Source organism: Gigantopelta aegis, chromosome 9, assembly GCF_016097555.1.
Source record: "Gigantopelta aegis isolate Gae_Host chromosome 9, Gae_host_genome, whole genome shotgun sequence".
Taxonomy (NCBI): domain Eukaryota; kingdom Metazoa; phylum Mollusca; class Gastropoda; order Neomphalida; family Peltospiridae; genus Gigantopelta; species Gigantopelta aegis.
In genome coordinates this window covers 58,812,673-58,838,760 of record NC_054707.1, presented here as the reverse complement: position 1 = coordinate 58,838,760, position 26,088 = coordinate 58,812,673, and the positions used below count along the sequence as shown (strand labels likewise).

Below are 26,088 nucleotides of genomic sequence, written 5' to 3'. Positions count from 1 at the left end.
GGGAACGACTTTTTTCATACTATGAAAAATTTACTAGAAGTTATTTATTTTTGAGCCGACTGTTTTCTAAATTGCACACAAAAATTGTCTAGTTTTGTTATTTCCAAAACACTTACTTTTCTTTTTACGTCAAACCAAACTGAAATTGTTTACAAAAAAACATTTTGTAGGAGGATGAGACGGACTATAAATTTAGAGTAAAATACACACACGTAACTTAATTTGTATTTTATACAGTAAATACAAACAGAAAATGTTATCTTTTCTGCGATAAAAATGAGAAATGCGCACATTGAATTTTGCTAGTCGTATGGAATTATCTTTCATTTTGCAACCTTAATTGTGGTGTAAACATTGGAATTGTTGTTTTTATTCATGTTTTAATGTTGGTTCATAAATAAGAAATATATATAACAAAATTGGGATATAGCGACATTATTATTAACCCGACAGTCACATTCATTTGGCAATTCTCGGACTTGTTTGTTTACAGTTACGAAATCAATACCGATGTCAAGGGAAATAACTCTGTATTCTAAAACGTGACCCTCTAAACACTGGATCCCGTCTAAACCAGGTAAATATTAGGTCCCAGACATTATCCAGTTTAGGCAGGTTTCACTGTATAATATTTTTAATTATAATAATTATTAATATTTAAATAACTAAGTATACGCAAGTTATATTAGGTATTCATAATTGGAAATACTTTCTTGTAGTTTTGTAGAACTGACAAAACTAAACTACCAGTTTTTTGTGTGGTTGGGACTGGAAATCCATGTATAATAACATCAAATATAGATCAACCAACAGTTTCTGAACCTAAACCTGTGATCAAATGTTAAATACTCTTTTAACTTGAATTTTTTCAGATTATGTGTAACTTGAAGTTTTTCAGATTATGTGCAACTTGACATTTTTTAGATTGTGTGTAACTTGACGTTATTACATAAGTTTCGAGTGAGTGGGAATGCAGGTTTAATATTTAGTTATTTATACACTTGTTAAATGATGTCACAGTTTATTTAATATATCATGGCTGCAATACATAATCTGTTTGGCTTTTTTTGTGGGCTTTTTGTTTTTTTTATAAACTTTGGTAGCAGTTTATTGATCACTTGTAAAATTCACCAAAGCATTGTTTGTTTTCAACTTTGTTAAATTATGAGTTCTGTTACCCCTTTCTATGACGAGTATTATCCTAAATTTGGATTGGAAGACAGCATTTATGTTAAGTATCCGGTTACACAGAGGTTGTGCAAACTAGTATTAATGCCAATGGATTGTTGTAGATAAATCTGAAACTTGAATATTTATATGTGCTGTCAAAATGTTATTTCTAACTTACTTATTTTTTCATTCACGATTTATGAAATTATTACTTATACGATATAAACTGTATCTTTATTACATTATCTTATCTATATTTGCCCAAGCATTTTTCACCGAACCAAACCATGTGTAATGTATATTGTTTTTGATGAGAATAGTTTTGATGTTACAACTTGTGAAAGCGTCTGATCTTACATTCTGTCTGTCCACAACTAGTCATAAAGATGTTAGTGACCTCTTTAAAATTCAGCATTGACCATGAGAATGTACTGGCATTTTGTTAGCATTTTTTTGTCTTGTTTTGGCCAGTTGTTGCTTTATTAAATTTATAAATAAAATTATACCGGGTATGACATTATACATGTATTTAGATCTGCAATACTTTTCATAATTTCAGACTGAAATGTATGGAATAATTCATGTCTCTGAGAATTGCGTTACCTATTATATCCATATAAATGACGTCCTAAATTTAAAGTGTGAATGAAAAAAAAGGTCACCCAAAATTAGATTTGAAACATTTTTTTTTTTTCCTTTCATATTAAAATACAAAATTATGTTTTACACCTTCAGGAATATATTTCACGACTAGCATGTTTTGCCTTTTGGATCTTTGCAATATTATGCATGTTATTTTAGCAATTTTTAAGGTTCTTAAACAATTAAACAATGACATATTTTGCAAGTTCGTTTCTTGTGAAAAATATTTGTATTCGTTGTTCAAACTTTCCCTTCACAGATATTCAGAGATAAAAATCTTCCAGATGTTTGTGGAACTTCAAATTTTTCTGTCCCACCAACCTTGATCATTTGCTCAAACCCAACTGCTTTTTCAATTTTTTAAAACTGGCTTAATTTTTCCCTGGGAGGCGAGAATGACCATAAACAATCAGAATGACCAAAAAACAAAATTGAGTAATGTTCTTCAATTTTTTTTCACTCACTTACCCCATCAAAGATTATAAATAATTTTTCAGAGCTATCTCTGGCACTTGCCAAATTCACCAACTGCAAATTAAAAAAATAAGTAGCAAATTTCATCTAATAACTGATATTTTGTTAGAATACACAAATTTTTGCAATTTTAAAACTGTAATAGATAATTTGGTAAAATGTTCTGCTGACCCAGAGCTAGCTTTGTTTTAAGGGCAAACCCAATAATGTTGAATTACAGTATTTATTGAAACTGTTTATTTTTTATTGTTAGTTTAATCCCAAATTAGTATGTTGTTGTTGTTACTGATGTCCAATACAGGGTATTACAAGAAAGGTGCTATATTGGATCGAACAAAATAATTTTGTTAGTACCTGTTAAATTTTTAGGTCATGTTTTTGGTGTAGATGTTTCTAACATGCAATATATTGTTCACAGTGGCTTGAAAAACTTGGAAATGCCTGGAAAAAAACACTTAAATTTTCCAAACTTTGCCCTTGAAATGTTTTAGATTTCATGAAACAAAAAAGGTGTCCTGATCTCTTCCAGCCCCCCCAGCCCCAGCCCCAGCCCCAGCCCCATCATACACACCTACATATAACATTAAACTGAAACAGTATTATGATCAAATGTTTGTTATATGTTTAACAAAAGTTAATTGTCAACTACATTTAATTAAATGTTTCCACATTGCACCATTTGTTTTCATAGATGTTTGTTTCCAACTTTATAAATAATTTTTGCACCTCCCATCAAGTTGATATAAATTGAAAAACATCTTTTCATCTTGGTTACATATCTTATGAGTATACATTATATCAAAGGTATTTCTGGATCTGTGATTGTGGAGAAGAGCAATGTATATCTGATGATCTGTTTTCTTATAGACTGTTCTGAGTTTGCTGTCGTTGTAACATGATTCGGACTAACAGAGCCTTTTTAATGACTAGGGGGCAAGACATTGCCCAGTGGTAAAGTGCTCGCTTGATACGCGGTTGGTTTGGGATCGATCCCAATCAGTGGGCTCATTGGGCTATTTCTTGCTCCAGCCATTGCACCACGACTGGTACATAAAAGACAGTGGTATGTGCTATCCTGTCTGTTATGGTGCATATAAAAGATCCCTTGCTGCTAATTGAAAAAGAGTAGCCCTTGAAGTGGTAACAGCAGGTTTCCTCTCTGAATATCTGTGTGGTCCTTATCCATATGTCTGACGCCATATAACCATAAATAAAATATCTTGAGTGTGTCATTAAATAAAACATTTTCTTTCTTTTAATGATTAAAATTACATGTTAAATAAATTTTATTGTTTAGAATATTGGTGTCTGTCTATTCAGTGGGTTTCTCGTCAGTGGCAGCAACCTCAGGCTGGTCTCTTTAAGATCAAACAGGCTTTCTTCCCTCGGTGCAGGGTTAAGTGACCAGGAATGTTTGTAACTGAATGTTGATTGTGATTTACAATAGGGCATGTTAATTCAATTTCTACAAATAAATTGCTTTGTAACAACAGTGTGGTGTTGACTTTGATTTTTAAAATTTTATATAATAAAACATATACTGTAAACCAGATTAATATAGCAACTTTTTTTTTTTTTTTTTGCAAATAGGCACCTTGGTGCTTGTTTGCAATACATATGGTTTTTATGAACAATCTTTGGTATCTGCAGTGCATATATGCAATGAAAATTTTTCATTCTTTTTATAAGAGGAGCAACAGACCCCTCACCTACCCACCCCTACTTGGTACACTCCTGTATTCCTTTACGTCCAGATACATACTTGTCCTGAAGTATCAATTGAAATTTACCTGGGAGCCATTATAAAGTAAATTGTATGAGGATCGATACTCAAAGGTCTTAACTGGTCTCCTCATCCACCCCCATTTTAGTGAGTGTTCTAGGACTGTCTAGAATGTATATTCCAGGGGTGGGAATTGTCCTCGGATCAGCTGTTTTTCTCTCACTGAACATTGTGTTTCCTCGCATTTTAATCGTCCTTTCCTCAGTTTTAGTTTTTCAGGATATGAAAGAAATAGTACTATAAATAATACTATACTTGTGTTAATTTTAAAACAACTTTTTAAGTTAATTGGTATATAATGGCTACTTATGTAGTACTATTCTATAAATGACAATTGGATAAAAAGCTTAATTTGTTTAAGCCATCAGCCTTAAGGCTTGCATTGCAGGGTGTATACAACCAAATCAAATGCCAATGACGACAATAGTAACATATGTGGCTAAAACTCCTACCTGCAGAGAATCAATCGACATAAACTCCACGGATATAAATACTACCACCTCTTGCCCTTAAAGTGAATAAGAAAAAATCGGGGGTCAAGCTGCTCATTTCTGAGATAAAAGGTAGCGTCTAGGACTACCCTAGTTCCGCACAAATTTTGATACATGTTTCAAGCACCAACACACGCACATTTATCACAAATCATAGGACTTGTGGTGTTCACTTCTCTATCAATAGTTGGGTGCACCTCGAACTTTGACCCAGCCGGAAGTTATTTGGTTTAGTTCTACCTGCAGGTCCAACTCCCACCCATTTTTTTGACAAACAGGCCAGATAGCCGAGGTGTATTCCCAGGATGGCTTGCTTGAACCTTAATTGGATATAAGCACAAAAATAAACTGAAATCTAATTACTGCTTCAATCACGTCCATAATAACAGGTGGATAGTTGAAAATATTGGTTTACAAAATAAAATTACCAGGCAACTGACGAGCAAAAAACAATTAAGGATTGTCTGTTATTTCTTTTTAAGTTCATTGGGGTATGAAGTTATGAACCAAAACCAATCATCTGCAAATTTATGCATGAACGGTTATTCATACCTAGCTAGATGAACGTAAAAGAAATAATACATCCTTGTAATTAAATTTGAAACATACTTAATAATAATGACACTAAAAGTACATATTTTATTTTGAATGATTTCTTGGTTCTTAAACAATAACGCTCAGTAAGCAAACTACCAATATAAAGTGATGTCATCAGATATGATGTTCTTGATGTTCATCAAGAAATTGTCAAATTCACGTTGTTATGGCTGGAACAATGGGATGACGTTATGTAGTAATGAATGTAACACAAATTTAATTATAGGTTGATGAAAAACATATTTACGATTACATACACATTTCCATGTGAAATCAGCATGTACACCGTTATTATTAGTCATTACAAATTGTCAAAGGTGTATTTTTCAGTCGTAAACCATTTCCCCCATCCCCCATGCCACAACATGGTTTCTTGTCGGTAACAAGAACTACCAGCATTACTGTCTGTAACAAGAACTGCCAGCATTACTGTCGGTAACAAGAACTACCAGCATTACTGTCGGTAACAAGAACTGCCAGCATTACTGTCGGTAACAAGAACTGCCAGCATTACTGTCGGTAACAAGAACTGCCAGCATTACTGTCGGTAACAAGAACTGCCAGCATTACTGTCGGTAACAAGAACTGCCAGCATTACTGTCTGTAACAAGAACTGCCAGCATTACTGTAGGTAACAAGAACTACCAGCATTACTGTCTGTAACAAGAACTACCAGCATTACTGTCGGTAACAAGAACTACCAGCATTACTGTCTGTAAGAACTGCCAGCATTACTGTCTGTAACAAGAACTGCCAGCATTACTGTCTGTAACAAGAACTACCAGCATTACTGTCGGTAACAAGAACTACCAGCATTACTGTCTGTAACAAGAACTGCCAGCATTACTGTCGGTAACAAGAACTACCAGCATTACTGTCTGTAACAAGAACTACCAGCATTACTGTCAGTAACAAGAACTACCAGCATTACTGTCGGTAACAAGAACTACCAGCATTACTGTCGGTAAGAAGAACTGCCAGCATTACTGTCGGTAACAAGAACTACCAGCATTACTGTCTGTAACAAGAACTGCCAGCATTACTGTCGGTAACAAGAACTACCAGCATTACTGTCTGTAACAAGAACTGCCAGCATTACTGTCGGTAACAAGAACTACCAGCATTACTGTCGGTAACAAGAACTGCCAGCATTGCTGTCGGTAACAAGAACTACCAGCATTACTGTCGGTAACAAGAACTACCAGCATTACTGTCGGTAACAAGAACTACCAGCATTACTGTCTGTAACAAGAACTACCAGCATTACTGTCGGTAACAAGAACTACCAGCATTACTGTCTGTAACAAGAACATAAACTAATGAGAATATTCACACTGGATGAGCAAAACAATACATGCGGTCACTGGTATTGCATAAAATAAATAAAAATAGATATACATTTGTAATCGTAAGTAAATTAAAAAAGTAAAAAGTGTACGTACTGTACCTTGTAAAAATACTTGGTATAAGTACACATATAAAATGAGCAACACTTGAGTAGTGACCTTCATAAAATGGTTATGTAATTTTATGTGTGAGTGCGATATATTTTAACATGCTCCTATACCACTAAGGTTTCGAGCATGTCTGTCCCGGATCCCGTCTCTGGATAATTTTGTGTGTCCAAGTTTTGGTTTGTTGGGAAGCAGACCTCACCATAAAAACCAAATTGAGGGGAGTGATCAATTGCTCTCCTAGCTTAGACTTCTTAAAGGTCCACATTTAACAAAAACGTAATTCACTATTGTTTGGTATCTATCTTTTACAATATATATGAAGTATCAATAAAAATCTTTTTTTAGAATTTACCCGTTTTTAATATATTCGCAATAAAAAGTCACATTTTCCCCCATCGCTTGCCAAAAAGCCTGTCGAATCCAAGAGCTAAGTCACGTGACCCCGTGTCGTGCTAACAGGCATAACATGAAAGTGTGATTTGCAGCCTTTCAGACATTTTACTGGGAAGGTGTACATTCTTATAAAGTCACTCACTGGTGGGCCATACTGGTAATACAGGTGCATGTGTACATTCTTATAAAGTCACTCACTGGTGGGCCATACTGGTAATACAGGTGCATGTGTACATTCTTATAAAGTCACTCACTGGTGGGCCATACTGGTAATACAGGTGCATGTGTACATTCTTATAAAGTCACTCACTGGTGGGCCATACTGGTAATACAGGTGCATGTGTACATTCTTATTTCATTAGGTACAAGGTTTAAATTATTGCTGCATATTTTTATTAGTAGGTTCATAAAATAGCTGAAAGTAATAAGGGGCAATAACTCCTAAGGCATAAGTAAAATTGGAAAAATAAGCTAATATAATTATGAATAAACATATGAAGATCTTTAGTATGACAAATTCTTATTGATACAAATCTCGTGATTTGTATCACACACACACACACACACACACACACACACACACACACACACACACGCACTAACATACCCGTATTACACACACATAAACTCACTCACACTAATATACATACACACAAACACACATCAATTTCATGTAAATTTGAGACATTTGATCTCCAATACAATAACAATTAAAATGACATTTGGTTAATGATGTCATAATTAATGCAGGTAATAATAATTCCTTGTTCAACAGGTATCTGTTACTGTAAAATGGTAAAGTTTGTTATTTTCGTGTATACAACAATATATATATATATATATATTTATCATATAATATCTTACATTTTCAGTGCAATCAAAGTATGTGATATTTTTCAGATCACATACTTGAAGAATTTGATAACTTTGCAAATTAGATGTAAATTAGTCGAGGTCTTGGCACTAGGTTTATTGACATTTAAGCAAACGTACTTGGGTGACACTCCATGATTGACGTATGCATTCATAGTCATCAAATAAAAACATTTCAATGGCAATTTGACACGGAAAGCTGTCCAGCGTTCAGAAAACAAAAAATGTTAGGCATAACTTTATTTTGATGCAAGGACATGCAAAATGACGTCATTCGAGTTTGACGTCATTTCCATTCAAAAATACACCGTACCACATATTCTTACGTCATTTGAATATCTAGTAATGGCGGACTGAAATTAAATTTGCATGTACAGTTTACAAAAACACACTGTATTAAGCTTGAGCTTATATGATAAAGAGATTATTACCCTCATGTATTTCAGTATCGTCAATATCATATATTAGGAATAAAAATAATGTATTATGCTCACCAGAGGCTCGCATAATACAATTTTTATTCCTAATATATGATATTGACGATACTGAAAAACACTCTGGTAATAACCTCTATATATATATATATATATTAACTTTTATTACACACATTGCTCTCTGTTATACACAATTACACTAAGAGCAAAGAAATATTTAACCTTTTATGACAAAATAGTTTGTTCACTGAACACTTAAAATCACAAAAGTGGATCATGTGTGAAGTAAAAATGTTTAGTCTTCTACAATAAACAGTTTACATCTTTATTGTTTGTATAATAATTTTAAAAAAGTAAATTGACTCTTATAATTTAATCATACCAAATTGCTGAACATTGCTATTACTGATATTATGTATGCTAATTAGTTATGCTATTAATTTTAATTACTTGGGGTAATACATACGTCAAAAATACCAGTATGATGAATTATTATCCACATGGTTCAACATAACCAAGTAATTAATAATCATACAAAGCACACGTGTAACAGCAAGTCTAATGACATATTTTTGGGAATCGATGTCATAACATGACGTTGCTTCCCCAGTCCTAGCTCAGTCTGTGCATGTGAAATATGACTCATTTCGTCGTCTTCTTCTAGTTGTGACTGAAACATTCTGAGTTGGGTCTTGTTATTCATAAAGAAAACAACAATAATAATATGGATAATAAAGAAATTATTACTCTCGCATGCAAGTCATACTGATTTTACGAAACTCGTGTCAGGATTAATGTATTACCCTTGCTTTTGCACGGGCAATACAAAATTCCTGACACTCTTTTCGTAAAATCAGTATAACACACAAGCTTGTATAATCATCTCTATGTAACATTGCACAACTTCTATTTTGATCTTGTTTGATTTGTTAGTTTTTGAAATATTTTATAAATAAGCTTGAAATTATTCACATTTCAGATATAAATAATATACATCTGAAATTTACAAGCACTTTAAAGATACCAATGAGAGAATGGGTCCACTGAGGGTGTTTGATCGTACGACACCAGCACGTAAGGCAAGACCGAGATCTCACCATTCTTGATGCTGTAGGGACCAAACCAACAAGCTGGAGTTATTGGTAGTTTTAAATAAATATAGTAATTCAGGGGCCTAGCTTCCATATACACAGGTAAACAGCTGCATACTATCTGAGATTACATTTTTAAAAATTATTATTAAAATATATGATGTAAATGAGTGTAGGGGGGGGGGGGGGGGGGGGGGGGGGGGCACAGCCAATAGCGTTTTATTCCATCGCCGAAAAAGTCTGCATACAACCTGAAAATCCCAAGCTAGTCCCCTGGTAATTGCCAATGAACAATTTCTCAAGCCATGTTACAGTAATACTTTCAGCACAGTGAGAAAATCTGATTGTAGACATGTTAGAAATCTTCGCAAAATGGATAATACTTGTGATCTCGGCTTCTGAAAAAAATAAATAAAAAGTTGATTTAGTTATAACAACAACAAAAAAAAGAAGAAAAAAACAAGAGTAGATAATAAAATTAACAAATTCCTAAATTACTTGGTGATCAGATGTAAAAAGCAATATTTAAAATGCTTAAATAATTCTTGTTAATTTTGCCAATTGTTTTACAAACATTTGTTACACGTTAAAGAAAAAAGAATATACATGGAACATTTTGTTTTAAAAATTTTGATTAGTGACAGTTGAAAATTGAGTTTCAACTACTATTTAATATTTTAGAATTGTGTAGCAAACCACGCGATACTGAACAAAGTGTTCACTGGTAAATACTTACATTTCTTCAGAATTCAATCTTTGGTTCTTATTTAAAGAAAATAATAACTGCATTTCATCTTTAGATAATTCAAAATTGAAAATCTGAAAACAGAAAAACTTAATTTTAACATACAAAGATAATAATAATAAGGAATATCAATTTTGGTATCTCTTTGCAATACAGATAAAATAAAAACAAACAGACGTAAAATATATTTATAAAGTGTTTAAACTATTAATTAAATTAAATACATGTATTAATGAAATGCTTTTTTTTATTTCAGCAAAAATACTTTGTTATACATACTTGGATATGTATTTATGAAAAAAAAGATTTAAAAACTATTTCGCCTTTATGTCTCTTTTTGGCCAAGTGACCTTCAAATAATTTGTTTAATGTACACATTAAAACCTTACATTTATATTTTCTGCTATTCTTGTTGGATTTGTACTCTTTGGCAAGACGCCTACACCTTGTTGTAGTAAAAATCGTAGAGCAACCTACAATTTCAAAACACAATAAAGCACTTACATTTATACATAATATGTCTTTGTAGATAAAAACAAAAGTAAACAGCACATAACATATTTATTTGTTGTATGTATTTATAGATCTAAATAAACAAACTGTTTAAAATATGTAAGATTAAAACATACGACTTTTGAAACACATTTCACCACCAGTACTTCTTTAACCCTATAGTCTTGGTCGGTCTAGGTAACCCAGACCTTGCTGTGAAAACAACTGAGGGGAGTGATTAACAGCTACCTTAACTTAATTTACCATTCTGATACCATATAAATTCACATGCTAACTTGGATTACGGAGTCATTTAAGATATTACCATTCTGATATCATATAAATTATAATATATAATAAGAAGAAAATGTCAGTTGTCAGTCCAAGTTAAAGAATGCTTGACTCAAGTTATCAGACTTTTCTTCTCACCTGTGCTGGTGATTTGTTTTTCTTTGTTGCGATATCTTTAAGTACTTTTTCATCAAGAAGATGTGTTCTGAAAAAAGATTCATTATATGTATAAATATATATATGAATAAACACAAGAAATAGCACTTGCAAACAACAAATTCCAGAGCTGCACCCAGGCAAATAATAATAAGTTTATATAATAATGTGTGTATGTGTGTGTATTTCACCCTGTGGTACTGGCCTCGGTGGCGTCGTGATTAGGCCATCGGTCTATAGGCTGGTTGGTACTGGGTTCGGATCCCAGTCGAGGCATGAGATTTTTAATCCAGATACAGACTCCAAACCCTGAGTGAGTGCTCCGCAAGGCTCAGTGGGTAGGTGTAAACCACTTGCACTGACTAGTGATCCATATCTGGTTCAACAAAGGCCATGGTTTGTGCTATCCTGCCTGTGGGAAGTGCAAATAAAAGATCCTTTGCTGCCTGTCGTAAAAGAGTAGCCTATGTGGTGACAGCGGGTTTCCTCTAAAAAAAACAGTGTCAGAATGACCATATGTTTGACGTCCAATAGCCGATGATAAGATAAAAAATCAATGTGCTCTAGTGCATCATTAAATAAAACAAACTTTACTTTTTTTCACCCTGTGATCCTATCAAAAGCTGTACAGTTCACCATCTTACCCTGAATTCTGTGGCCCTATCATAAGCTGTACAGTTCACCATCCTACCCTGAATTCTGTGGCCCTATCATAAGCTGTACAGTATGCTCAGGCATGTATTCTGGAGGGTGCTGGGTGTGTGCATCCCCCACACTTTCCGAAATTCAGTATTTAAGTAATGTACATAATCTTTTGTTTTTTCAATTGAAGGATGTAATATTTTGTGCTCTGCTAGCTATTTCTAGGGAATGAATGAATGAATGTTTGACGACACCCCAGCACGAAAAATACATTGGCTATTGGGTCTATTTCTAGGGATGCATGTACGTGTACTTTGGAAAACTATAAGTGCTCTATATAGAGGATAATAAACGAGTTACCAGTTATAATCAAATTTTTGTCCCGAGTGAAATAATTTTCAGCCTTTATTTTGAACACACATGCACGTACATGTATAGAAACGATATAAACCACTTTACGCACTGTTCTGAGTATTGCTATAACTTTGTAATTTAATCACGTTCATAGATAATTTTCAAAAACAAAAGTTCACTTTATTCTGGTATAAAAACCTATAATGAATTGCATTAAAATGACATTTTGTTATAAACTCTTTAAACTACATGACGTCATTGTGTGTGTTTGCCAAGTCGTGATGATGTCATATTTAGTACCGACAAGGTCACTGGTTTGTAAGCGTTAAATCATCCAATAGTATTGTTCGTTAGACCAATGCATGATGAGAAATTATGATTTTTATTTTCCCCGTTATGAGTGCCTGCTGGGGTAATAATTTGGAGTTACACCTCTCTTTAAAAACATTCTGTATCTGTCCCTGGTGGTTGAGCAACTCACTGGAAGTTTCCTGGTGACGCGAGAGGACTCAACGCCGTGACAGTTAGACCTCGTGACTGGCAGAACTCGATTAGTCGCACGTTAGACAGCCAGCAGTGAGCCTCAATCTGAAAGAAAGGAAAGGAATGTTTGTTTAATGACACCTCAGCACATTGTTTTTAACTTCAGTTATTAGGTGTTTTAGCATATGGTTATTTCAACATTTGAATGAGAGAAAGTTAACATATGGTTACATCAACATCTGAATGAGAGAAAGTTAACATATCGTTATTTCAACATTTGAATGAGAGAAAGTTAACATATGGTTACATCAACATCTGAATGAGAGAAAGTTAACATATGGTTATTTCAACATTTGAATGAGAGAAAATTAACATGTGGTTATTTCAACATTTGAATGAGAGAAAGTTAATATGTAGTTATTTCAACATTTGAATGAGAGAAAGTTAACATATGGTTACATTAACATTTGAATGAATGAATGAATGAATGTTTAACGACACACCAGCACAAAAAATCATCATCAACATTTGAATGAGAGAAAGTTAACATGATTATTTCAACATTTGAATGAGAGAAAGTTAACATATGATTATTTCAACATTTGAATGAGAGAGAGTTAACAAATGATTATTTCAACATTTGAATGAGAGAAAGTTAACAGATGATTATTTCAACATTTGAATGAGAAAGTTAACATATGATTATTTCAACATTTGAATGAGAAAGTTAACATGATTATTTCAACATTTGCATGAGAGAAAGTTAGAGTGAAAATTCATTGTCACCACATAGGTTATCAAGAGTTCAAATTTTATCACAGCACCAACAGCTAGTGCCATGGTTACCGTCCTTATGTGTCATAGTGCCCTGAAAATCAGACATCGACAGCAAGAAAATGTTATGGTTCCCTGCTGGGTTTGTCACTGTACCTTTCCCATAGGGTGACATCTTTTGTCTGAGAAAACGTGATAGAAAGTAAGTTGCCTTCATGCTCCTCATTTGACGCCCCTCAAGCTTGCCTTGGTGCCCTAATTTTTGTTATTAAACAAAGCCAACTTCTGTGTCCCCAAATATTAAAATTCTACCTCTGCTATTTCTACTTATAACACCCATCACTTGCATCATAACCTTGATAACTGACACCAAGTTTATTAATATCTCGTGTGTGTATAATACCTGTATGTTACTGGGTGCAATACGAGCTGCATTCTGAATGGCTAGAACCTGTTTGCTGTTGAAGTTGGAAACGCCGATGTCGTGTACCAGACCCTCATCTACACAGTCTTCCAAAGCCTGGACAAAAAGGAAAGGAATGTTTGTTAGCAACCCTTCAATACATTTGAAAGTTTTATATGTCTAGAGCCAGGTAAAAAGATTTTCAAAACAATGTCTAATTTTTATTGACAACACTTTTTGCCATGAGCAAAATCAAGGTGAGCTGACGATCTCTCTCTTGAAATGGTGCTAATCAAACAATTACATGAAATTTTAATTATACTTTATTAAAATTTATATTGCAAGGCAAACAATTTGCCACTCTCTTAAAAGTGTCCAGACTAATATGTAGGGAGGGGTAGAGTAAGAGTGATTACTCACCTTTTTCAGTGAAGACTGCATACAGTAAATGCAGTCAGTGATGATCAGTGTGTTCCATTACCATATAGGAGCAGGATGTAGCCCAGTGGTGAAGTGCTCGCTCAATGCACCGTCGGTCTGGGATCGATCCCTGTCAGTGGGCCTACTGGGCTATTTCTCATTCCAACCAGTGCACCACGACTGGTATATCAAAGGTCATGATATGTACTACACTGTCTGTGGGATGGTCCATATAAAAGAACTCTTGCTGCTAATCGAACAGAGTAGCCCATGAAGTGGTGACAGTGTGTGTCTCTCTTAACATCTGTGTGGTCCTTAACCATATGTCTGATGTCATATAACCATACATAAAATGTGTTGAGTGCGTCATTAAATAAAACATTTCTTTCTTTCATTACCAAATAGTATTCTAAGTTAAATTACACACACAAAATTTCAATGTTGACTAAATTAAATCACAGTGCCACTTAAGTTTTAGTGACGAGGGGTTTAACAAACATTACATAATTTTAAGGGACATGTGGGCTTAGCATTTCAAGATATTACATGGAAATATGGAGATATAAAAAATGCCACTTTTTGTGCTATGTAAGTGTTGAACAGCCTGTAATGTGCTATTTAATTGTCATCAATCTGAAGTAATAATATCTGGTTTAATTCTCTGTTTACCTACTTTCCACGTGTCTAGAAAGTCGACATCGGAGAAGATCACCTTGCCAGATTCATCCCTTGGTACGAAGTCACCTCCTTCCTATAAGATAAAACACACAATTAAAAAACAGATCAGTTCTAATTTAGGGCTCTCAGGAAGGAAAAAAAGAAGAAAAAAAGAAAGAAAAAAAAGAGTCCACTGATGTCAGTTGATCCTGTAACCCATTGCAGCTCAGAATAGCATTCTATCCCAGATCTACATGCCCAAATCCTCTGTAATTCACTGAATACAAAAGCTAGATCTAGATGCTAGTTTGTGTGATTAACTGATGTATGTGGCCAACTAGTAACAATTTTAATTTGTTTACCTTGTACGCCATTGGACGGGGCGAGACGTAGCCCAGTGATAAAGCACTTGCTTGATGCGCAGTCGGTTTAAGATCGATCCCCGTAGGTGGGCACATTGGGTTATTTCTCGCTCTAGCCAGTGCACCAAAACTGGTGCATGAAAGGCTGTGGTATGTGCTATCCTGTCTGTGGGATGGTGCATATAAAAGATCCCTTGCTGCTAATCGAAAAGTGTAGCCCATGAAGTGGCGACAGTGGGTTTCCTCCCTCAACATCTGTGTGGTACTTTACCATATGTCCAACGCCATATAACCGTAAATAAAATGTGTTGAGTGCGTCGTTAAATAAAACATTTCCTACCTTACTTCCTTCCTTACCTTGTATGTCATAGGCCAGTGCATGAGATAGAGATCGAGATATCCCACTCCGAGATCTGAGATGGTTTTCTTCAGACTGGTCCGCACGAGGTCCGGTTGGTGACAGGTGTTCCACAGCTAGGAGTAGATATCAAGACCTCAGTCAAATCATATAGACAGAGAATAACAGGTTAATCAGACTTCCACGTGAACAAAATTGAAGGGAGTGGTTAATTGCTCACCTACCTATGCTTATAGGAAGCTATTTGAGATATATATTGTATTGAGCATTGTTATTTCATCTTTTTGTAGCACCATTATAATTTGTTTAAAAATGCACATGTATGCTAAGGGGAGCTGAAAATGACTCTCGTTAAACTAGTCTCAGGGGAGTGATGGAAAGCAAATACCGGCCTCAGTGGTGTTGTGGTTAAGCCATTGTACATAAGGCTGGTAGGTACTGGGTTAGCACTCCGGTACCGGCTCCCACCCAGAGTGAGTTTTAATAACTCAGTAGGTAGGTGTAAGACACACACTTCTCTCTCACTAACAACTAAAAACTAAACCACTGTTCTGGACAGACAGCTCAGATAGCTGAGGTATGTGCCCAAGACAGCGTGCTTGAACCTTAATTAGATATAAGCACGGAAGTGAATGAAAAGGAAAGCAAATTGATTTATTAATCATCGGTTATTGGATGTCAGACATTTGGTAATTTTGACACATGAGAGTCAGATGCAAATTCAAGTTCAAGATGTTTAACAAGCACACTGAAGAGAAAGCTGTTACAGCATACACCTGCCAATGGTGCAAGTTCTGACTTTCGCCAGCTCTTCCGTCCACTATCCAAAACAATTGGCACGGGAGAAGGCGGGATAGCCCACACTGGCAAGTGCAAGGGAGCACAGGCAGCCTGACTCGGGTTGGAAGTAAGCAAGGGAGGTGTACAGAATTTGAAATATATTCCCATAGGAATTTTATAGCTAAAACTAAAGGTTTGTGTTTGAATTACTTAAGCTGATTTGGCACTTCATTTTGAGCGGTGAGAGCCTTAACCACTGAGGAGTGGGATAATAACAAAGGTTATCAGCTTTATCCAGTGAAGGTAAGAATGACGAACTCCATGAGGTTTGCAGAGCAGAGTTCCTCAATCATCCTACATGAATGTTATAAACATGTTATTATTATTATTCTGCCATCCATTAAAATAATGAAGAGATCACATTTATTTTATACATTTCACAGTTTGTATATGATCAATGCTGGCAAGCTTTTTTCAAGTCTGACATCATTTAACATTCATGATGTTATTCCTAGTTAGGACATGAAAAAAAATGTGTCCATAGAGTGTAATTACTCCTGTGACCTATTGCATTCTCCCATTGACAAGGCTGTAAATTGTGGGGCAGCAGAGAAGGCAGTTTACCTGTCTAAAACACAAATATACAAAAGTGCCCTTTTAATTGACAAATGCCATAGAAAAGACATGTCTGCAAAGTCGGATGCATTTTGCAAGAAACATATATACATCTGAATCCTTTCTTTTGCATTCACTATTAATAAAAAAAATTCATCTGGTCAATGTTGTTTGTACCTGGGTGGCAAGGGAATGTTCTACCCCCTTAAAAAATACCAAAATATTAGGGTTTTTTTTTAGTTCAAAAGTGTTTTTTTTTTGTCTGAGCCCCGGCCCTTTTGTTTCCCACTGCACCCCCACTTATTTTAGCCTAGGTCTGGCCCTGTTGGTAACATCATGTCACTGCCATCTCAACTCCTATCTTTTTCTATAGATGTCCATCGATGGAAACATTTATTTTGTGAATATCTGTTGTTGCCCGGTTACCTTGCTGGAAATAAAGAGCTGCTGTCTGTTGATGACTCCCTCCACTATGAGGTGTTTGATGGCGTGACCCACGGCCACCTCGTTACGGAACAACGCGGCGCAGTCCAGGTGACGGTATCCAGCACGTACTGCCGACTTCACCGCAGTGATCACTTCCCCCTCAGACTAGAAACATAACAAATACATGTATCTGGGACACTAGTAATAGTTAAAATTCTGCCGACTTATCCAGTGATAACTTCCTCCTCACAATAAAAACATAACAAATATCTGGGACACTAGTAATAGTTAAAATTCTGCCGAATTATCCACAGTGATAACTTCCCCCTCACACTAGAAACATAACAGATATCTGGGACACTCTAGTAATAGTTAAAATTCTGCCGACTTAACCAGTGATCACTTCCCCTCACAATAGAAACATAACCAATATCTGAGACATTCTAGTAATAGTTAAAATTCTGCCGACTTATCCGCAGTGATCACTTCCCCTTCGCACTAGAAACATAACAAATATCTGGGACACTAAAGTAATAGTTAAAGTTCTGCCGACTTAACCACAGTGATAACTTCCCCCTCACACTAGAAACATAACAAATATCTAGGACATTCTAGTAATAGTTAAAATTCTGCTGACTTAACCACAGTGATAACTTCCCCCTCGCACTAGAAACATAACAGATATCTGAAACCCAACAAAACAAGAACCCCAATAAACCTGAATTCATTCAAAACCAGACATCTTTTACAGTCCCTTTTAAAAAGATCAGTATAAAACAAAATCTCTCTGCACTGGAACTTTTTACATGGTCTCGTGGGTATCCAGTTTAGAGGGGTTTCACTGTATTTTATAATGCACATTACTGTATTATCGAATACTGTAGGGGCCATTCAACAGTTACATGTAACAGAAAAATCATATTACTACAATTATTATTACAATTGTATTCTTGTGTTAAAAGGCCTCGGTGGCGTCATGGTAGCCCATCGGTCCACAGGCTGGTAGGTACTGGGTTCGGATCTCAGTCGAGGCATGGGATTTTTAATCCAGATACTGACTCCAAACCCTGAGCGAGTGCTCCGCAAGGCTCAGTGGGTACTGGGGTAGGTGTAAACCACTTGCACCGACCAGTGATCCATAACTGGTTCAACAAAGGTCATGGTTTGTGCTATACTGCCTATGGGAAGCGCAAATAAAAGATCCCTTGCTGCTAATTGGAAGAGTAGCCCATGTAGTGGCGACAGCGGGTTTCCTCTCAAAATCTGTGTGGTGCTTAACCATATGTCTGACGCCATATAACCGTAAATGAAATGTGTTGAGTGCGTTGTTAAATAAAACATTTCTTTCTTTCTTTCTTTGTGTTAAAAACACACAAAAAGTCTCGTGATACAAGAGATAAACCAACCTCCAGTGAGTGGATTCAAACCACAAATGTTCTGTGCGAGACTCGTGCTCTACCAACTGAGCTTCACTAATGTAATGAAGAAATTCACACACACAGTATAGTAAAATCTCTGACAAACACCACCTCTCTATAATATTTCGTAATGAAGAAAGAAATGTTTTATTTAACGACGCACTCAACACATTTTATTTACGGTTATATGGTGTCAAACATATGGTTAAGGACCACACAGATAATGAGAGAGGAAACCCGCTGTCATCACTTCATGGGCTACTCTTTTCGATTAGCAGCAAAGGATCTTTTATATGCACCATCCCACAGACAGGATAGTACATACCACGGCCTTTGATATACCAGTCGTGGTGCACTGGCTAGAATGACAAATAGCCCAATGGGCTCACCAACAGAGATTGATCCCAGACCGACCGCGTATTGAGCAAACGCTGTACCACTGGGCTACGTCCCGCACTATTTTGTAATGAAGCCCATTAGTGTTATGTAATTCTGATTTCAGGTCCTGTGAAAATGAAAAGCAGTCCATTTTTTTTTAACTTAGAAGGTGAAATAGAAAACCCCACCAAAAGTCTCAGGTTATTTTTCAAGTTAAATTTTGTTTAGTTTAATGACACCACTAGAGCACATTGATTTATTAATCATCGGCGATTGGATGTCTGACATTTGGTAATTTTGACATATATTAGTCTTAGAGGTAAAACCTGCTACATTTTTCCATTAGTAGCAAGGGATCTTTTATATGCACCATCTCACAGATAGGATAGCACACACCATGGCCTTTGATATATCAGTCGTGGTGGCTGGCTGGAATAAGAAATAGCCCTGTGGTCCCACTGACAGGGATCGATCCCAGACTGACAGGGATCAATCCCAGACTGACAGAGATCGATCCCAGACTGACAGCAAATCAACCGAGTGCTATACCACTAGGCTATGTGTCACCTCTGGCCCATAATTTTCAAGAGATGTATGTACGATTATGTTTCTGCTATTTAGCTTTTTAGCCGGGTCGGGGCGTAGCCCAGTAGTAAAGCATTCACTTGATGTGTGGTCGGTCTGGGATCGATCTCCATTGGTGAATCCATCGGGCTATTTTTCATTGCAGTCAGTGCTCCACAACTGGTGTAACAACGGCCGTGGTATGTACTATCCTGTCTGTGGGATGGTGCATATAAAAGATCTCTTGCTGCTAATTGAAAAGAGTAGCCTATGAAGTGGCAACAGCGGGTTTCCTCTCTCAATATCTGTGTGGTCTTTAACCATTATGTCTGATGCCATATAACCGTGAATAAAATGTGTTGAGTGTGTCATTAAATAAAACATTTCCTTTCTTCCTGCTATTTAGCTTATAATTCTGTTATTCATAATTCTCTCAAATACATCTCTGAAGTCCTAATCTTTCATACATTTCCAAAACCCTCCCCTCTCCCTGTGCTGTTTTATTTTTAGCAGGCCATATTTTCCCTTAGCTGCCAATATTTTACTTCTCATTTCGAGCCATGTAATTGTTGAACTGTCCCCTACAGGTCCTTTTCAAAAACGGATTCAGAAATACATACAGTATAATATATTTTCCAACTTACTAAGATTACAAACACCAAAATAATACTATATGATACACAACTGTGCACATCCCTTTAAAAATAAATAAATAAAAATAAATAAAATGGTCCGTACTATTCTACGTTGAAAACCCCAAACCCCTATAAATATTGACTGAACCCTCAAGAGTTAAAGTCAACTACAGTGCTTATTTCACGGACTATTTTTACCTCTTTTGGGGCGTAAGTGCCAAGACCAATAGCTGGCATCTTGCGGCCACTTTTCATTGTCAGCTCAAACTGATGCGATCCTGACATAATTTTGCAGCTGCTAAATTCAGCATGTAACTTTCAACAACTGTTTTTATGATTTCAGTTCTCTCCCAGTGTCCCAGTTATCGGGTTTCTGGGTGAAGGTCGTTTTACAGGGACTGGTTGTGTATTATATGTGTTGGGGTCATTTGGTGGTCAGAAGATTTTTATTGCTGAACGCTTACAATAGGAGACGCGGAACGTAGCCCAGTGGTAAAGCTCTCACCAGATGCGCAGTCGGTCTAGGATCGATGCTCGTCAATGGGTCAATGGGCTCAATGGGCTACTTTTCATTCCAATCAGTGCTTCACGACTGGTATAACAAATTCATTGTATGTACTATCCTGTTGGTCACGGGATGCTGCATGAGTATCCCATTATGTGGCGGACGCGGGTCATATAGTTTTTTGCCAAACTTATTTTTAGCTTAATCTTGCACTTCGGTAGCCACAATTGTTCTTTGTGGTTTTAACTTGTTTTGGGGGGGGGGGGGGGGGTGGAGGGTGCTGATGAATGATCCGAGGGATGCAAACTTGGTACCCTTAAGCATTTTGAAATATTCAAGATGGCTGCCAAAACACAGAACTGGCAATATGTAGGGGTCCAGGAATTCATTTTATTATCCATATGAACAGAGAGAAGTGGAGGAAAGAAAAGACTCGGGAAGGACAACATCAATTCACTCGTGCAAGATAAACGGTATTGCCGAGTAGCTCGTTGAGTATTCTCTACATGAACTACCCACAGCTAATTAAGGCATCACAACATCATTTAATTTCAAGATGGCTGCTATCATAGCAGCCAGAACCAGAAAATTGCAGTTATCACATTTTACATCCACTGGGAAAAGATTTTGATGCTAGTAATTGTATTTTATGGTCCAATGAAATCATTTATAACAACATCTTGCTGATCGAATTATCATTATCATTTAAATCCAAGATGACCATGAAAATAGCCACCAAGAGTAAGCAGTATAGTTATATATTACATATTGTTTTACCCCAAACAATAATTTATACTTCAAATACAGGATTTTAAAAAGCAAGGAATTCATTTCTCGCATTTACTTCTTAATATAGGAACTTTTAACATTGCTTGAATCCAAGATGGTAACAGCAAATAAACATGAACTGGTTACATACCATTTACTAACCTGTGCCCGTTCAGGCAGTGATATTGCTGCTGTGATGTAAAGGGTTGCAAAAGTAATAATCATTATTTCTGTTTGAAACATTTAAACTTATTAAATTTGAGGACATAGATATTGATGGGGATAAGTCACCAAATAGGCTACATAATTTGTTGCCGCATCCATGTGAGTGGTGAAGGTGAAGGTTTTTGTGGGTGTACATTGTTTGGCCACCAATCATAGGGTGGTGTATTTTAAAAATTGAAAACTATTTGCTCTGCAGCGACCGATTTGTTGATATATGTATTTTATGAATATATGGCTACTCTTTTCAGATATGTATTTTGTGGCTACTCTTTTGATATATGTATTTTATGAATATATGGCTACTTTTTATATAACAGAGGCGGATCCAGGGAGACTAGGGGACACCCCCCCCCCCCAATGTTTTTTCAAGTGCCCTTTTTGTTTGTATAAAAATTGTTTTATACGTAAGCATTTTTAGCTGCATGAAGTTAAGTTGTGCCTGTATGCGCAAGCTTGTAGATGTGTGTCTGTGTTACTGATTACCTAATAGTTTTTGCTTTAAAATTGTATAGATCTTCAAAATTACTAATGAACAATAGGTTCTGTCATTTTTATGTACATCTGCTCTACCTAGACCGAGCCGTCCCTAGAATAATGCCCTTTAAAGTTATAATTTGCAAGTGCCCCTTTGTATAGTTTTTATGTATAACTGCCCTACCTAGACCGAGCCGTCCCTAGAATAATGTCCTTTCAAGTTACAATTTTCAAGTGCTCCTTTATATCGTTTTTATGTATAACTGCCCTATCTAGACCGAGCCGGCCCTAGAATAATACTTTTTAAAGTTTTAATTTACAAGTTCTTACAAGTGCCCATTGTATCCTCTTCATGTATATCTGTCATACTTAGACAGAGCCGTCCCTAGAATAATACCTTTTAAAGTTTTAATTTACAAGTTCTTACAAGTGCCCCATTGTATCGTGTTCATGTATAGCTGCCCTACCTAGACCGAGCCGTCCCTAGAATAGTACCTTTTAAAGTTTTAATTTACAAGTTCTTACAAGTGCCCCATTGTATCGTGTTCATGTATAGCTGCCCTACCTAGACCGAGCCGTCCCTAGAATAGTACCTTTTAAAGTTTTAATTTACAAGTTCTTACAAGTGCCCCATTGTATCGTGTTCATGTATAGCTGCCCTACCTAGACCGAGCCGTCCCTAGAATAGTACCTTTTAAAGTTTTAATTTACAAGTTCTTACAAGTGCCCCATTGTATCGTGTGCATGTATATCTGCCCTACCTAGACCGAGCCGTCCCTAGAATAGTGCCCTTTAAAAAAAAGTTATCAAAGTCAAATTACAATGAAATAATGATAGTCATACTTATGTACGAAGCAAAGTTGATTCTATGGCTTTTTTTCACGTCCCCCTCACCCGTTCTCCCGCCCCTGGTCATTTCGACGGCGGTCAACGCTAAAATTCACGATTTAGTGATTGAGATCTAAGAGTAAAATGTTTGAACTCTTTTGCTATCAAGATGCCAAGAAAAAAAAACATTCTTGGGTTATAACACTATGCAAAATAATGCTTAAAATAGTTTTAACATTATTGTTTAAAAATGGATAATTTTGCGATTTAGATGCCAAGAAAAGACGTTTAAAGCCATTCAATTTTAAAATTTCCCCGGGGGAGCATGCAAGATTTAGTGCCCTGGAAAACGGACTAGTCCGTGTGATCCTTAACCATATGCCCAAATGGAATGAATGAATGTTTAACGACACCCCAGCACGAAAAAATACATCGGCTATTGGGTGTCACACTATGGTAATGCAAACAAATAAAGTGATGATCAACATCAATATAAAAATTCAAGATTTAAATAAAAACAGTGTAAAGAACAGTGCAAAAATACAAATATCACAGATAGATACTGACTTTTACTCAAAATTTCAGTTGTATCTCGAAGAAAAGAAGGGGATTTTTGCTGTATTGGTCCTTCTCAAAGAGAATGTTACACCCCTGCATCACGGTGAGGTTACAGCACGCGCAGGGGACCATATGTCCGACGTCACATAGCTTTAATTAACATGTTGACTGTGTCGTTAAATAAAACATTCCTTCCTTCCTTACAATAGGCTAATCATGTAATCATAATGGAAATTCCATAGCCTATACATTGGTTTCTGTAACTGCAACACCCCGAAAGAGATGTATATATACAATAGGTAGGTTTGCTAGCATTGGACAGAACAATAGTTGGTGTGTCAAAGTGATAAATTATGTGGTAGCAGTATCCAAAAAAAAAAGTCAGTTAATAAGAAACATTCAGTTAAACGTTTGATCATATCCAGCACTTGCTTTAAAAAAAGGAGTAATGTTCGCGTTAAAATGGTCCAGAAGAGTTTGTTTATATTGTTTTTAAACGACACCACTAGAGCATATTGGATGTCAAACATTTCGTAATTTTGACAAACGAAACCCGCTACATTTTTCCATTAGTAGCAAGGGATCTTTTACATACCACGGTCTTTAATATACCAGTCGTGGTGCACCGGCTGGGACAAGAAATAGCATAATGGGTCCACCGACGGGAATCAATCCCAGACGGACCACAGAAGAATTCTGTGATCTACCAAATGAGCTAATACTAGCTCCTGGCAGCAACACTTATCCCATCTCGTACGCTTATGACGACTTACATCTATTCACTACAAATATATATTTTTTAATGCTTAATAGTTTAATCAATAAAAGCTATTTTATGTATTTGTTTATTTTCAGATCATACAGATCATCCGTTTTGCACTTAAATTCAATATGCCTTGATATGATAAGCTGGCTATAGCATTAGTGAACGACTTAGGTGCAGACAAACTCATAAACTAGTCAATGCGCTTGCCCGTACTCTCTTACGCACTGCGCGCGTTCACGTTCTCGTTAAATGTTCTGCCAAACGTATCTAAATACGTTTTCCTCGTCAGAAGTATATGTCAAAGTCATTGTTATCTTCGATTACATGAAACTCGTGTAATTTTGGGTAGTAACTGTACCGAGCGCGAGACATTAAGAAGGGCAATGTGTAGGTTTTTTTTTATACACCCGCACAGTTACAGATCAAGGTAAAGGCATTCGGCCAGTCAGCCAGTGCAAAGCCCTAAGACAGGGCTTCTAAATTATGGTAGTCCCACTCCCATGGCTAGTGTTATTCAATGTTAGGCTAGTAAATAACTATTATTGCCATGCTCGATGGCTAGTGAAAAACTAGTTGTCAAACGCTGCATTTTTTAAATATGAATATCCTGCCCCAACCCCACCCCCAATCTTAGTGTTTTTAATCGCTATCTCCCTCTTTAGGTAACATATCTTTTGGGCTAGTGAATTTTTAATTGTGGCTAGTAAAAAAATTTAAATCACTGATCCCATACCTAGTGGAATTTGTAAAAATTCTAGGAGCCTTGCCTAAGAACCTACTTTCATAAGATTAAGATTTAACCTACTATAATTTGTCATACTACATATTATATAAAGGAAGGTAACAACGTTTAAAAAGCTGAAAATTATCATACAAAACGTATTAGCTGGCTTAGCTTAGCTTGGTAAATTGTTTAACGTGTCCTTACACCACTAGGGTTTCGAACACGCCTATCCCGAGTCCGGCCTCCGATAGGATCGGGGGTCTGACTCGGGACTATTAGCTGGTAAAAAAAATGAATATTAGCTGGCCTTCATTTTTTACTATCAAATATGTTAATGTAATTGCGTTTCAACAAGTCATGCAATTTTTTTTAGGAAACCATGTCCCATCCTTAAACGTCATAAATGATGAACTACTTCATTTCCAGAATGATATGGCTTTGTCTGAAATCCGCATACATCTCAAAAGTTGTCATATATGTCGACATCAAATGCCGAAGTTGAAGTAATATTTTTTGACATGAAGGTAGCCTAATGGTAAATTTGAATGTTGAAAAGCTGAACTCATGAAATGATATAATAATAATAATAATAATAATAATAATAATAACAATAATAATAATAAAAGATAATTTTTTTCCTTTTTCTTAATTCTGTTAAACTTTTATTTTGTATTTTTCTTTTGTAACAACTAAATTTTTGTTTTTAATTATTTTTAATTTTTCGTCTTTCAGCTGAGGTTTACTCGAAATTCTGAAAATAACACGCTTGTAATATATATATATACAGCAACTAATATGTTTAGCTCTTCTTTTTTTTTTTTTCTTCTTTTTTTTCTTCTTCTTTTTCCTCTAGAAAACACGTCCTTTTTCATCATTAATTTA

At 35.8% G+C, this 26,088-nt stretch overlaps 1 protein-coding gene across 1 annotated transcript; it reads right to left on the bottom strand.

The window, feature by feature from the left end:
* Positions 1-8,526: 8,526 nt before the first annotated feature.
* Positions 8,527-20,713, bottom strand: LOC121381431 (1,5-anhydro-D-fructose reductase-like). The gene is made up of 10 exons (XM_041510746.1): positions 20,557-20,713; positions 17,364-17,528; positions 15,542-15,658; positions 14,839-14,916; positions 13,746-13,862; positions 12,567-12,673; positions 11,072-11,138; positions 10,540-10,623; positions 10,142-10,224; positions 8,527-9,803 (listed from the first exon to the last, which is right to left on the bottom strand). The coding sequence occupies exons 1-10, from the start codon at positions 20,641-20,643 to the stop codon at positions 9,761-9,763; spliced, it is 948 nt and encodes a 315-aa protein (XP_041366680.1). The 5' UTR covers positions 20,644-20,713; the 3' UTR covers positions 8,527-9,760.
* Positions 20,714-26,088: the final 5,375 nt, after the last annotated feature.

What these genes read in the sequence shown, in the direction of transcription:
- LOC121381431 (XM_041510746.1), bottom strand. Translation starts at nt 20,643, where the DNA reads ATGTCAGGATCGCATCAGTTTGAGCTGACAATGAAAAGTGGCCGCAAG. An exon ending in GCACTTACGCCCCAAAAGAG is followed by an intron (nt 17,529 to 20,556) that starts GTAAAAATAGTC and finishes TTATGTTTCTAG; the next exon opens with TCTGAGGGGGAAGTGATCAC. An exon ending in GAATAGCAGAAAATATAAAT is followed by an intron (nt 10,225 to 10,539) that starts GTAAGGTTTTAA and finishes TTCTGTTTTCAG; the next exon opens with ATTTTCAATTTTGAATTATC.